The sequence below is a fragment of the Elephas maximus genome, chromosome 7 (genome assembly GCF_024166365.1).
Source record: "Elephas maximus indicus isolate mEleMax1 chromosome 7, mEleMax1 primary haplotype, whole genome shotgun sequence".
NCBI lineage: Eukaryota > Metazoa > Chordata > Mammalia > Proboscidea > Elephantidae > Elephas > Elephas maximus.
The window spans coordinates 85,978,820-85,993,000 of record NC_064825.1 but is presented as its reverse complement, the minus strand read 5'-3'; the positions used below and the strand labels follow the sequence as shown (position 1 = coordinate 85,993,000).

General features: G+C 37.3%; 1 protein-coding gene across 14 annotated transcripts in view; it reads left to right on the top strand.

Moving 5' to 3' along the window:
- The window catches only part of DCDC1 (doublecortin domain containing 1), a 608,393-nt gene that overhangs the window by 575,361 nt on the left and 18,851 nt on the right, over window positions 1-14,181 (top strand). For 13 of the 14 annotated variants that reach the window (XM_049890804.1, XM_049890803.1, XM_049890799.1 and 10 more), the window contains 2 exons: window positions 10,833-10,983; window positions 13,405-13,514. In XM_049890804.1, coding sequence (XP_049746761.1) covers window positions 10,833-10,983; window positions 13,405-13,514 — 261 coding nt within the window. Of the gene's footprint in view, window positions 1-10,832; window positions 10,984-13,404; window positions 13,515-14,181 lie in introns of those variants that run through there. The other variant, XM_049890809.1, reaches the window with a different exon arrangement.

The following is a 14,181-nucleotide window of genomic DNA, read 5'->3' as shown; positions in this document are numbered from 1 at the left end:
TACTTGAACATTCTTGCCTGTTTATTCTTCCAACTGATTTTAGAATTACGTTCAAACACCATAAATTCATTCTACAGGGGTTTTGACTGTAATTGTACTAGGCTATTAATTACAGTGCAACTTGTGAGAACTTGAACTTGGCAGGACTCCCTTGTTTTTCGAGGTCTCTCAAGTATTCCACTTTTGACAGTATGCAGCCTTACCTCTTTTCGTTTGCTGATGTGGCATAACTCAATGAGAAGGAACAGCTGCAAATATCCATTAATAATTGGAATATGGACTGGATGAAGTATGAATCTAAGAAAATTGGAAGTCATTGAAAATGAAATGGAATGCATAAAGATCTATATCCTAGGCATTCGTGAGTGGAATTGGACTGGTATTGCCATTTTGAATTGAACAATTATATGGAATACCATGCAGGGAATAACAAATTGAAGAGGAATGACATCACATTCCTCATCAAAAAGATCATTTCAAGATCTGTCCTGAAGTACAACACTGTCAGAGATTGGATAAATATCCAGACACCTACAAGGAAGATCAGTTCATACACACCAACCACTAAGGCCAAAGATGAAGAAATTGAAGATTTTTACCAATTTTTGCAGTCTGAAATTGATCAAACATGCAATCAAGATACGCTGATAATTACCGGTGGCTGATAATGGGAAAGTTGGAAACGAAGAAAGATCAGTAGTTGAAAATATGGCCTTGGTGAAAGAAACAATGCTGGAGATCACATGATAGAATTTTGCAAGACCAATGATTTATTCATTGCAAATACCTTTTTTCACCAAAATAAAGAGTGATTATACACATGGACCTTGCTAGATGGAATACACAGGAATCAAATCGACTACATCTGTGGAAAATCGATGATGGAAAAGCTCAGTATCATCAGTCAGAACAAGGCTAGGGGCTGACTGTGGAACAGACCATCAATTGCTCATATGCAAGTTCAAGTTGAAGCTGAAGAAAATTAGAGCAAGCCAATGAGAGCCAAAATATAACCTTAAGTATATCCCACCTGAATTTAGAGAACATATCAAGAATAGATCTGACACACTGAACACTAATGACTGAAGACCAGACAAGTTGTAGAACGGCATCAAGGACATCATACATGAAGGAAACAAAAGGTCATTAAAAAGACAGGAAAGAAAGAAAAGACCAAAATGGATGTCAACAGAGACTGTGAAAATTTTCTTGAATGTAGAGTAGCTAAAACAAAAGGAAGAAATGATGAAGTTAAAGAGCTGAACAGAAGATTTCAAAGGTTGGCTCGAGAAGACAGAGTGAAGCATTATAATAAAATGTGCAAAGACCTAGAGTTAGAAAACCAAAAGGGAGGAACATGCTTGGCATTTCTCAAGCAGAAAGAACTAAAGAAAAAATTCAAGCCTCCAGTTGCAATTTTGAAGGATTCTATGGGGAAAATATTAAATGATGTAGGAAGCATCAAAAGAAGATGGAAGGAATACACAGAGTCACTGTACCAAAAACAGCTGATCAACATTCAACCATTTCAGGAGGTCGTGTATGATCAAGAACAGGCGGTATGAAGGAAGAAGTCCAAGCTGCACTGAGACGAATGGTGAAAAACAAGGTTTCAGAAGTTGACGGAGTACCAATTAAGATGTTTTAACAAAGGAATGTAAGGCTGGAATTGCTTACTCATCTATGCCAAGAGATGTGGAAGACAGCTTGCTACCTGGACAACTGACTAGAAGAGGTCTATATTTGTATCCATTCTAAAGAAGGGTTATCCAACCAAATGTGGAAATTATTGAACAATTTCAGTAATATCACACCCAAGTAAAATTTTGCCAAAGATCATTCAAAAGCAGTGGCAGCAGTACATTGACAGGGAACTGCCAGAAATTTAAGCTGGATTCATAAAGGACTTGGAACCAGGGATATCGTTACTGATATGAGATGGATCCTGGCTGAAAGTATAGTATACCAGAAAGATGTTTACCAGTGTTTTATTGTCTATGCAAAGGAGTTTAACTCTGTGGATCATAACAAATTATGGATAACATTGCAAAGAATGTGAATCCAGAATACTTAGTCGTGCTCATGAGGAACCTGTACGTAGACCAAGAGGCAGTCATTCGAACAAAACAAGGGGATACTGCATGGTTTAAAGTCAGGAAAAGTGTGTGTCAGGTTGTATCCTTTCACCATACTGATTCAATCTGTATATTGAACAAATAATCTGAGAAGCTGGCCTATATGAAGAAGAATGGGGCATCAGGTGTGGAGGAAGACTCATTAACAACCTGAGATATGGAGATGACACAACCTTGCTTGTTGAAAGTGAAGAAGACTTGAAACACTTACTGATGAACATCAAAGACTATAGCCTTCGGTATGGAGTACACCTCAACATAAAGTAAACAGAAATCCTCACAACTGGACCAATAAGCAACACCATGATAAATGGAGAAAAGATTGAAGTTGTCAAGGATTTCATTTTACCTGGATCCACAATCAACACCCATGGAAGCAGCAGTCAAGAAATCAAAAGATGCATTGCATTGGGCAAATCTCCTGCAAAAGACCTCTTTAAAGTGTTAAAAAGCAAAGATGTCACTTTCGAGACTAAAGTGTGTCTCACTTAAGCCATGGTATTCTCAATTGCCTCATATGCATTTAAAAGCTGGGCAATGAATAAGGAAGCTGGATGAAGAATTGATGCCTTTGAATTACGGTGTTGGTGAAGAATATTGAATATTCTGGACTGCCAGATCTGTCTTAAAAGTAGTACAACCAGATTGCTCCTTAGAGCAAAGATGATGGGAATTCATTTCACCTACTTTGGATATGTTATCAGGAGGGATCAGTCCCTGAAGAGGTACATCATGCTTGGTGAAGTAGAGAATCAGTGAAAGAGAGGATGACCCTCAACGAGATGGATTTACACAGTGGCTGCAACAATGTACTCAAGCATGGCAGTGATTGTGAGGACAGTGCAGGACTAGGCAGTGTTTTGTTCTGTTGTATGTAGAGTCGCTATGATTTGGAAGCGACTCGGTAGCATCTAATAACAGCATTGGTCTTTATTAATGGAAAATATTTGAGTTTTCCTCCTCTGATAGGTTTCTGCCTTTCACAGTGTTAGTAGATTGAATTATGTCCCCCGAGAGTATGTGTCATAAATCCTAAACTCTATGCCTATAGTTACAATGCCACTTGGAAAAGGGTTTTCTTTGTTATGTTAATGTGACTGGATTAGTGTGGGGTGTATCTTGAGTCAATCTTTTTTGATAGATAAAAGAGATTAAACAAGGGAACGGAGTCGTTGTTAGGTGCCATCAAGTCAGTTCCTGCTCATAGCAACCCCGTGTACAACGGAACAAAACACTGCCAGTCCTGTGCCATCCTCACGATCATTGTTACGCTTCAGCCCACTGTTGTAGCAACTGTAAATCCATCTCATTGAGGGTCTTCCTCTTTTTCGCTGACCCTCTACTTCACCAAGCATGATGTCCTTCTCCAGGGACTGATCCCTCCTGATAACACGTTCAAAGTATGTGAGACATAGTCTCGCTATTCTTGTTTCTAAGGAGCATTCTCACTCTACTTCTTCCAAGACAGATTTTTTCATTTTTTGTTTTGGCAGCCTATGGTAACACCACAATTCAAAGGCACAATTCTTCTTCGATATTCTTTATTCATCGTCCAGCTTTCACATGCATATGAGATGATTGAAAACACCATGGCTTGGGTCAGGCGCACCTTAGTCTTTGAGGTAACATCTTTACTTTTCAACACTTTAAAGAGGTCTTTTGCAGGAGATTTGCCTAATGCAATGAGTCTTTTGATTTCTTGACTGCTGCTTCCATGGGTGTTGATTGAGTATCCAAGTAAAATGAAATCTTTGACAACCTCAATCTTTTCTTGGTTTATCATGATGTTGCTTATTGGTCCAGTTGTAAGGATTTTTGTTTTCTTTATGTTGAGGTGTAATGTATACTGAAGGCTGTATAGTCTTTGATCCTCTTCAGTGAATGCTTCAAGTCCTCTTCACTTTCAGCAAGCGTCATTTGCATATCGCAGGTTGCTAACGAGTCTCTACTCCTGAGGCCCTGTTGTTCTTCATATAGTCCAGCTTCTCGGATTGTTTGCTTAGCATACGTCTTGAATACAAACCTATTGCCATCAAGTCGATTCCAACTCATAGTGACCCTACAGGATAGAGTAGAACTGCCCCATAGTTTCCATGGAGCAGCTGGTGAATTTCAACTGTCAACCTTTTGGTTAGTAGCTGTAGCTCTTAACCAGTGTGCTACCAGGGTTTTCACATGTTGAATACGTACAGTGAAAAGATACAAACCTGATGCACACCTTTCCTGACTTTAAACCATACAGTAGTCCCTTGTTCTGTTCGAACAACTGCCTCTTGATCTATTTGCAGGTTCCTCATGAGCACAATTAAGTGTTCTGGAATTCTTATTCTTCGTAATATTACCCGTAATTTGTTATGATCCACACAGACGAATGTCTTTGCATAGTCAATAAAACACAGGTGAACATCTTTCTGGTATTCTCTGCTTTCAACCAGGATCCATCTGACATCACCAATGATATCCCTTGTTCTATGTCGTCTTCTGAATCTGGCTTGAATTTCTGGCAGTTCCCCATCAATATACTGCTGCAGCCACTTTTGAATGATCTTCAGCAAAATTTTACTTGCGTGTGATATTAATGAGATTGATGGATAATTTCCACATTCAGTTGGATGACTTTTCTTAGGAATAGGCATAAATGTGGACCTCTTCCAGTCTGTTGGCCAGTTTCCAAGTTTCTTGGCATAGAAAAGTGAGCACTTCCAGTTCTGCATCCATTTGTTGAAACATCTCAGTTGGTATTCTGTCAATTCCTGGAGACTTGGTTTTTGCCAATTCCTTCAGTGCAGTTTGGACTTCTTCCTTCAGTACCAATGGCTCCTGATCACATGCTTCCTCCTGAAATGTTTGAATGTTAACCAATTCTTTTTGCTATAGTGTCTCTGTGTATTCCTTCCATCTTCTTTTTATGTTTCCTGCATCATTTAATATTTTCCCCACAGAATCTTTCAAAATTGCAACTGGAGGCTTGAAATTTTCTTCAATTCTTCCAGCTTGATAAATGCTGAGCACGTTCTTCCCTTTTGGTTTTCTAACTCCAGGTCTTTGCACATGTCATTATAATATGTTACTTTATCTTCCAGAGCCACCCTTTGAAATCTGGTCAACTCTTTTACTTCATCATTTCTTTCTTTGGCTTTAGCTACTCAACATTCAAGAGCAAGTGTCAGAGTCTCTTCTGACATCCATTTTGGTCTCTTCTTTCTTTCTTGTCTTTTTAATGTCCTCTTGTTTTCTTCATGTATGATGTCCTTGATGTCATTCCACAACTCATGTGATCATCAGTCATTAGTGTTCAATATGTCAAATCTATTCTTGAGATGTGATGCTGGAATCTAGGCCTCCAGTGTTCAAATACCAGCAGGGTCACCCATGGTGGACAGGTTTCAGCTAAGCTTCCAGAGTAAGACAGACTAGGAAGAAGGACTTGGTGATCTACTTCTGAAAAGAATTAGCCAATGAAAACCTTATGAGTAGCAGCACAACATTGTCTGATATAGTGCCGGAAGATGAGCCCCTCAGGTTGGAAGGCACTCAAAAGATGACTGGGGAAGAGCTGCCTCGTCAAAGTAGAGTTGACCTTAATGACCTGGATGGAGTCAAGCTTTTGGGACCTTTATTTGCTGATGTGGCAGGATTCAAAATGATAAGAAACAGCTGCAAATATCCACTAACAATCAGAACATGGAATGTATCATGTGTGAATCTAGGAAAATTGGGAATTGTCAAAAATGAAATGGAGCCCATAAACATTGATATCCCAGGCATTAGTAAGCTGAAATGGACTGGTATTAGCCATTTTGAATAGGACAATCATTTGGTCTTCTATGCCAGGAATGACAAAACTGAAGAGGAATGGTGTTGCATTCATCATCAAAAAGAACATTTTGAGACCTATCCTGAAGTATAGTGTCGTCAGTGGTAGAATAATATCCAGATGCCTACAAGGAAGACCAGTTAATACAACTATTATTCAAATTTACACACCAACTATTAAGGCCAAAGAAGAAGAAATTGAAGATTTTTACCAACTTTTGCAGTCTGAAATTGATTGAACGTGCAGTCGGGATGCATTGATAATTACTGGTATTTGGAATGGAAAAGTTGGAAACAAAGAAGAAGGGTCGGTAGTTGGAAAATATGGCCTTGGTGATAGAAACAGTGATGGAGATCACATGGTAGAATTTTGCAAGACCAACCACTTCATCATTGCAAATACCATTTTTTAACAACATAAACGGTGACTATACAAGTGGACCTGGCCAGATAGAATATAGGAATCAAATCGACTACATCTGTGGAAAGAGATGATGGGAGCAGAGTAGATGAGGTAAAATGGATGCCAAAACACATGGAGATCATTTAGGAATAAGGAAGCAGAAGCTGAAGAGACACAGACCATCCTCCGTAGCCGACAGAGAGAGAAAGCCTTCCCCTAGAGCCATTGCTCTAATTTTGGCACAGAGGTTAAGTGCTACAGCTTCAGTCTTAGTATTAGGTATCCAGTGCTGCTGTAACAAAAATACCGCAAGTGGATGGCTTTAACAAAGAGAAATTAATTTTCTCACAGTAAAGTAGGCTAAAAGTCCAAATTCAAGGTGTTGGCTCCAGGGCAAGGCTTTTTCTCTCTGTCGGCTCTGGAGGAAGGTTTTTCTCATCAATCTTCCCCTGGACTAAGAGCTTCTCTGTGCAGGAACCCTGCGTCCAAAGGATGTGTGTTGCACTCTGCTCCCGGCACTGCTTTCTTTGTATGAGGTCCCCCTGTCTCTCTGCTTGCTTCTATCTTTTCTGTCTCAAAATAAGCTGCCTCAAGACACAATCCAATCTTTTAGATTGAGTCCTGCCTCACTAATACAACTGCCACCTGTCCTACCTCATTAATATCATACAGGTAGGCTTTACAACACGTAGGAAAATCACATCAGACGACAAAATGGTGGACAATCACACAGTACTCAGAATCATGGCCTAGCCAAATTGATACATGTATTTTTGGGGGACACAATTCCTGGTAACAAAAAGGTTGGCAGTTTGAATCTACCAGCTGTTTCTTGGAAACCCTATTGGGCAGTTCCACTCTGTCCTGTAGGGTTGCTATGAATTGGAATTGACTCGTTGGCAACAGGATTGGTTTTCGTTTAAACTGTGAGAAAATGAATTTCTGTCTGTTAAAGCCAAACCCTTGTGGTATTTCTGTTATAGAAGCACTAGCTAACTAAGACACACAGGTTCTGACTTTGGCAAATTTTACTCCAATTTCCTAAGAATTGATACCTTTCACAATATGCAATATTTGCAGACAGATATGAGACATTCTTTTCACATAAGTCTTATATTTTTGTCTTTCAGTAAAATTTTACCATCTTTAATAAGGGTCTCACATTTTTAAATAATGTTTATTCCTAGTTGCTTTTGTTGTTAGAATGATTTTTCTCCCCACTATACTTTCTATTTTTGGTGAGCAGAAAAGCTATTGAAGTTTTAAATTGATTTTGTGTTTGGCCGCTTTATTAAGTTCTTATTTTTGTTGTTAATTTTTCATTTGTCTCACATATGTTTTCTAAGAATGAAATCATATCAAGTTCATATGATGATTCTGACTATTCCATCACCAGAACTACTGTACTTATTCTGATTTTATGTTTTCTCACACTGGCTATAATCATACAAATAAATATTTGTAAAAAAGAAGGAAACAGCATATTTTGTCTCCATGAGTGACAAGAAAAATGGGAACACTTTGATTTTTCTTTGGCTTGCCCACCTTCTCTTTTGATGTGTTTTACATTTTTTTTTCCTATGAAAACTTATTTTTAATTTTTTCCATTTATTTCTGACCATTATTATAACAATTGTATCATGTCTTAATATTCTTAAGTTTAGTTTTAATCACTTAATATTATGACTTTCCCATAGTTAAGGAATTTTGGTTAATTTCCTAGTAATCTGAAATATATGTGGATGGTATATTTTCTGAGTTTCTGTATACATGAGGATAACTTCTGTTTCTTTGTAACTGTAAATAACAACTTGGCTGGATACAGAATTCTTGTGTTTAAACCTAAAAATGTCATAGATTTTGCTCTGTTTTCTTTGATAGTCTGTATTTAAAAAAATCTAAGCTTAAGTGGATTTTCCCCCAATGTTTGACATTCATACTTTTCACATGGTTATATTTAAATGTTAGTAACTTTTTCATTAATTTTGCCTTGCCCTGGGTTAGCCTATTTGATCTGAAGACATGAGTCTTTATTTGGGACAGGAAAATTTTCTTTTTTTTCTCTTGGTAACTGCTTAAGTTTAATTTATGCTTGATTCTTCTTCAGTAAAACCAATAATGTATAGGTTTTATTTCTGATCTCTTGACATTCCAGATGTTTAACTTTTCTCTTTCATAAATTTTATCTTTTGTCCTTTCTTTATATCTTATGTTCTCAACTTAGTCCTCCCCAATACTGATTTTATTTTCTGCGATATTGAGTCTTAATTTTCTACTTCTAAGACAGATTTTCTTTCTACTGTGGAGTTTTTTGTTTGCTTACCCTCGCTCCTCTTCTCACCCAGCTATTTATCCCAACTTGAAACCCTGTTCCTTCTCTTACTAGCTGTATGGCGTTGCTTATGATATTTAATTTCTCTGTTTTTCATTTTTTTCATCAGCAAAAGGGAGGATGCTAATTCTTTCCGTAGAATGAAATGAGGTAGTCTGTGAAAGCTTTTAGAACGATACCTAGCACATGGAAATAATTCAACAAATTTCAGCTGCTGTTATTTTTATCATCATCATCATCATCATCTCTACCTACATCCTGGCAACTCTTCTTTCTTTTCAACTATTGTCTTATCTCATTTCAGAGTATTTTTCTTTTTTTTTATGGGAGTCATATTTTATTGAATATTTGGGAAACACATGCAGACACTCTCTAAAACATATTCCTGATGTAAATCTTTATCTAAATCTTCACCTTGAGTGCAGTGTACCCCTTTTTATGTTGTAGAATATATTCATAAGCATCACATTGTTGTTGATTGAGCTATTTATACTTGTACAGGGGAGATCTTTTGAAAATAGACAGAATAGGTCAGTTTTCTTTGGTCCCTCTAAATGTCTACTTGGGAGCTTTTAGAATTCTCCTTTTAGATCTATGTTGGAGGGCTTGTTCATACACACAGTATTTAGTCAAATTCTGCTGATCGGCTGTTTAGTTGGAGGGGTAGGGCTGTATTTAAGACCACTCTCCGATTGCACTTCTCTGATAATTTCATGCTACAGAAGAGAATGTATTCTTGGATAATTTCAAGTCATTTTTAATTCTTCTCTTGCTCAAAATAGTGGGCAAAAAACTGCACTCTCTAAATTGCATTGCTCTATCACTCCTGCCTCATTGCTCCATACTACTGATTCCTTTTCCAGATACAAGGTGTCATAACAGGTCCAACTCTGCCCTCTGCCATGCTGCTTTGATGTGAACTGTAGCCCCTAAATAGATCCATAAAAAGGATACTGATGATGGTTTGGGGCTGATGTATACTTGCCTCCTATATTTTTGGGGAATGGACTTCTGGCCCTCTGATAGGTAAAAGTCATGCAGAAAAGTGTATAGAAACCCCTTCCTTCTTGCTTCCATTATTTTGATTTAAAGCTTTATTCACACTTTAATGGAAATGCCTTCAGGAGTTTGGCAGCATGTTGACTAATCTTTTTAGTCCCCTGACACTTTCCATCTGTATGTGTGTTTTATGAGTATTTAATGGGAGAATTAAGAGAAGTTGAATTAAGGCCTCTCCAGTTGGTTTTAAATTTTGCCAATTTGTTTTAAAAAAGGCTATCTGATCACAGACTCATAGACCCGAGGGGGGTGGGTCCTTAGTCCCAAATTTTCATTTTATAGTTGAGGAGACTGTTTCTTGTCTGAGGTCACACAGAGACCAGACCTCTGGTCTCCTGCCTCTTGGCCAGTGCTTTTATCATTCTAGTTCCTTGATTGTTACCAAAAAATGTTTTTATTAAGTAATTATGACAAGTCTGCATTCTCGATCTAGAGTTAATTATATTTAGGATTTTTTAATTGTGATATATATATATATACACATATATATATATCTATTGTATTGTCGTTAGGTGCTTGGAGTTGGTTCCGACTCATAGTGACCATGTGTACAAAAGGACGAAACACTGCCCAGTCCTGCTCCATCCTTACAATTGTTGTTATGCTTGAGCCCATTGTTATAGCCACTATGTCAATCCATATATATATATATATATAACAAAATATTTGGCATTTCAACATTTTTACACATGCAGTTCAGTGACATTAATTACATTCATCACGTTGTGCAACTATCACCACTATCCATTTCCAGATTTTTCCATCACCCTCAACAGAAGCTCCAATGTTCCCTAAGCCCCTAGGTATGACTTCCTCTTACTTAAACAGCAAGAAGCATTATTGTCACATAGAAAAATAGAGAACTACAAGGAAAACTCCATCAAAGAGCAATGAAGTTTCTCATTATTTAAATACTTTAGGGGACATTTCTGTACCCTTCTTGCCATCTCCCTCTATTCCTATTTCTAGCAGTTTTAAGTGAATAAAATACTCAAGTTGGGATAATAGTTCTCTTAAATGAGTTGATTCTTTAATAATTATTTTGTGACATTCCACATTCCATTGTGGCTACCCCTTGGTGTTTCAGCTGCTGGATGATTGCTCATCTCGTCTTAAAATGGCCTACCCAGCCAGAGCGCTGTACACTCCAGATGGAGAGCAGATTCAGTCATGGGACAACATAGAGCGAGACATGGTCATCTGTGTGTCCACGGGACATGGCTTCGTAACCCAGAAAGGTATGGGTAAAACTTTCTTTTCCATCAAATTTTTGAAGAATTAAAACATCAAGTCTCTTATTCAAAGAGCCTACATACTGAGTTTTATATTCCAGTATGATGATTTTTAATAATTATCCTCCCCTCCACATTTTTCTTCTCCCGTATGACTAAAGTTAAATTTGTATATTTATGCACTGGGACCTCATTGTTAACACTGTCTGCTCTAAAGAATTCAGCCTAAGTTCAGTTAGTCTTGAACCTTATCCAAGGGGCTTATTTGCAGAAATATTAAAAAGGCCTCATTTCCCTGAGGAAAGTAAGGATCTCCTGGCTTGCTGCTTTTCAAGTTATTTAACTCTTAATGTGTTATTAATTGTAACTGTACAATTTTTAGATTTCTTTAGTAATAAGCAAATATATACTGGTTTTATTATCCTTTCTATTCTTGGATTATTTTGTGTGATAAATGACAGAAATTAAAATGAACATATATTTGTTATTGTACCAACTCTTGGCCCTTTTCCTATTTATTTTGAAAAATTTAAAGTCCCTTTCTGTAGGTAGTTATACATTAGCAATGACATAATTTTCAGGAAATTTTGAAAAACACTGATACTGTTTTAAAGGAAGGTAAAAGATTAGGAAGTGAATTGCCTGGCATCCCTAAAATAATAATGCTAGATTATTCCTTTTAAGAAGTCAACGTAAAATGATTATTTCTGTGTTACATACAAGATAGGTAAACCAAACACTTTTAAAACAGTCCCAATCATACCTTTATATTTAGCCCAGAACATGCAAAAACATTGAAATGAAGACCCAAAGATAGGAAGACAAAGATTTGTTGGGATGCCTAGCACTGTTCTTAGAGATGCTACAAATAGTCCTCTAACACCACCCTACATTAAGGGAGAAGCTCCAATCTGTCCCCATCACCCACAACTACCAATCACCCCAGCTCTTGTTGAGACCCTATGTTGTTACTTAGAAGAACACCCAATGATGGGGTTCTTATCAGTCAGTATTAGTTGACAGTTTTCTGTGTTCCCAAAATGCATAGCCTATAAAAGAATAATAATCCAGGGTACCTTCTCTGAAAGAGCTTTCAATCTATTTAAGGATATGAGCATACTTGAAATGACTGCTTCATAATCGAATACTAAGCAAAGAATTGGTGTAGTAGGAGGTACCTTCCCAGTCCTCCATTACTTACCCTTAGTCATTCATACTCTTGGGATGGGCTTCTGTTGCTTGGATGCCATTCTCCCTGTCTCCTTGTGTTCACTGGGTCTATCTGACAAATAAGCTAAAGTATGCTTCAGGCAGCCTATCCAAAAGGGTATCCAAAACACAGGGAGAAATGTCGGCTGCCTTCCCAGAAGCAAGCCTGTCACCAGTAAAAACTGAAGGGAAGAGAGAACGTTGGAAAATGCAAATATTACTTACCCTACCATTTTCTTCCACATAACAAGGCTTTGTAGATAAAGGCTCATTTTTGCATCCTCAATCTGTAACCATATGGATTACTATCATGTGAATATTGATTTCTTTCCCCATATTATCTTCAGTAAAAGGGTTAATGGCTTTCCCCAATTGTCTAAATTCTTTCCAGCAAGTGATATATGTTCTGGGATATCTGACTGATTGCAGAGTCTAATTTAGTTGCTCTTTAGAAACTTATTTCACTATATTGGTTGCCATTGTATTGTTTTTCCTGAAATAATTGTTAGAAATAATCTGGTAGAAATGTAAATATTTGGTGTGCTTTGAAAAGGTCAAGACAGAAGTGTCACTAGCGCATGTACACTTATAAACGGACATTTAACTAATTAACCATTCTGTCATTCCACTCATGATTTTTCTGTGATTGGCTTAACTGTGTAACAGAAAAATAAGATGGCATAGGAGTTTCAAAATCAAGTATTCTATAATAACTTACTTTCTGTATGTACTATAATGCAAAAACATTTAGCATGTGGAAATTAGTCATCAAAGAATCACATAGATTTTTTAAAAAGTGAACCTGATTTGGCAAAACAAACCTAATGCTTTTAGAATGGTTCCTTTCGTACAAACCCCCAACAAAATTAAAAAAGCGCCTTATGCCATTTGCCATCAAATCTGAACACTGTTCTCACTGCTGTTTTTCATCTTTCCAGTGGGCTCATTTTTTAGACCACTCTTAGGTTAGCTTCCAACCCAGGCTTTATAAACATCCTGGAAGGAAGCCCTCTCTAGCAACTGCCATTCTCTAGAAATCCAAAGAATGTTAACACATATCTGATACGATAAGCAAGTCAAGTGCGTAATGAGAGAGTCCAGGGTGGGAGCCAAGGATTTCTGAGGGATCTTCAAGTTTTTCATCATTTTGGACTTGTAATTATTTTCTGTAAATACATTGACTTGTCTCTCAAAATGATTTTTTTTTTTTTTAAACAGAGTTAAAGCAACTGATGGAGGTCAGAGCAAATTATGCCAGAATCCGAAGGCAGGAGGGCCCTCAGGCCACAGATATCATGGTGTCTCTATCATCGAAGCTGTTATCTCTGGTACATCAGTGCTATTAATTCTTATAAGAACCATTGTATTTTCTGCTGCATTTTTACTGTTACAGCTTCTGTGGACATACTTGTATGCTTGTTACAATATAACTATTTACCTGTTTTTAATTTGGTGCAGTCTCTTTAAAAGCTATTATCTTACCCATTTTACATAGTTGGCATTTGATGCCTCAAATCTGTTCCTGGAAAGCCAGCAAAACTAGGCAAAGTAATGCCAGTAAGGTAACTATATGATCTGTATTTTCTCCCAGGAAAAGAAAAATACAAACTGCTAGTTATTATTGAAAAATAATTTAGTGGGGTCAAGTAGCTCATACATATGTAACATTTGATAGTAAAATGGATTCTTTCACCACCTAACACCAAATTTGATCCAAACTGACATTTGCCTGGCTCAGTTGCCGTATTTTCAAAACCTCCGTGTTTAAATCTTACCTTTACTGAGTGAAAATGAAATGGCTGGTAGCCACAGAATGCCACACGAATCTCTCTTTACTCCTCCAATTTCTCTTCAATTTAGCCTGTGGTAACAGTGCAGGGACCCTTTATGGGCACGATTAGATGTCGTTCATGAGAGTGAAGCTGGAAAATTCCTAACATGTTGGTCAGTAAGCAAAAGTCACAGACTATGTCCTCAATATGGAAACTTAGGAGA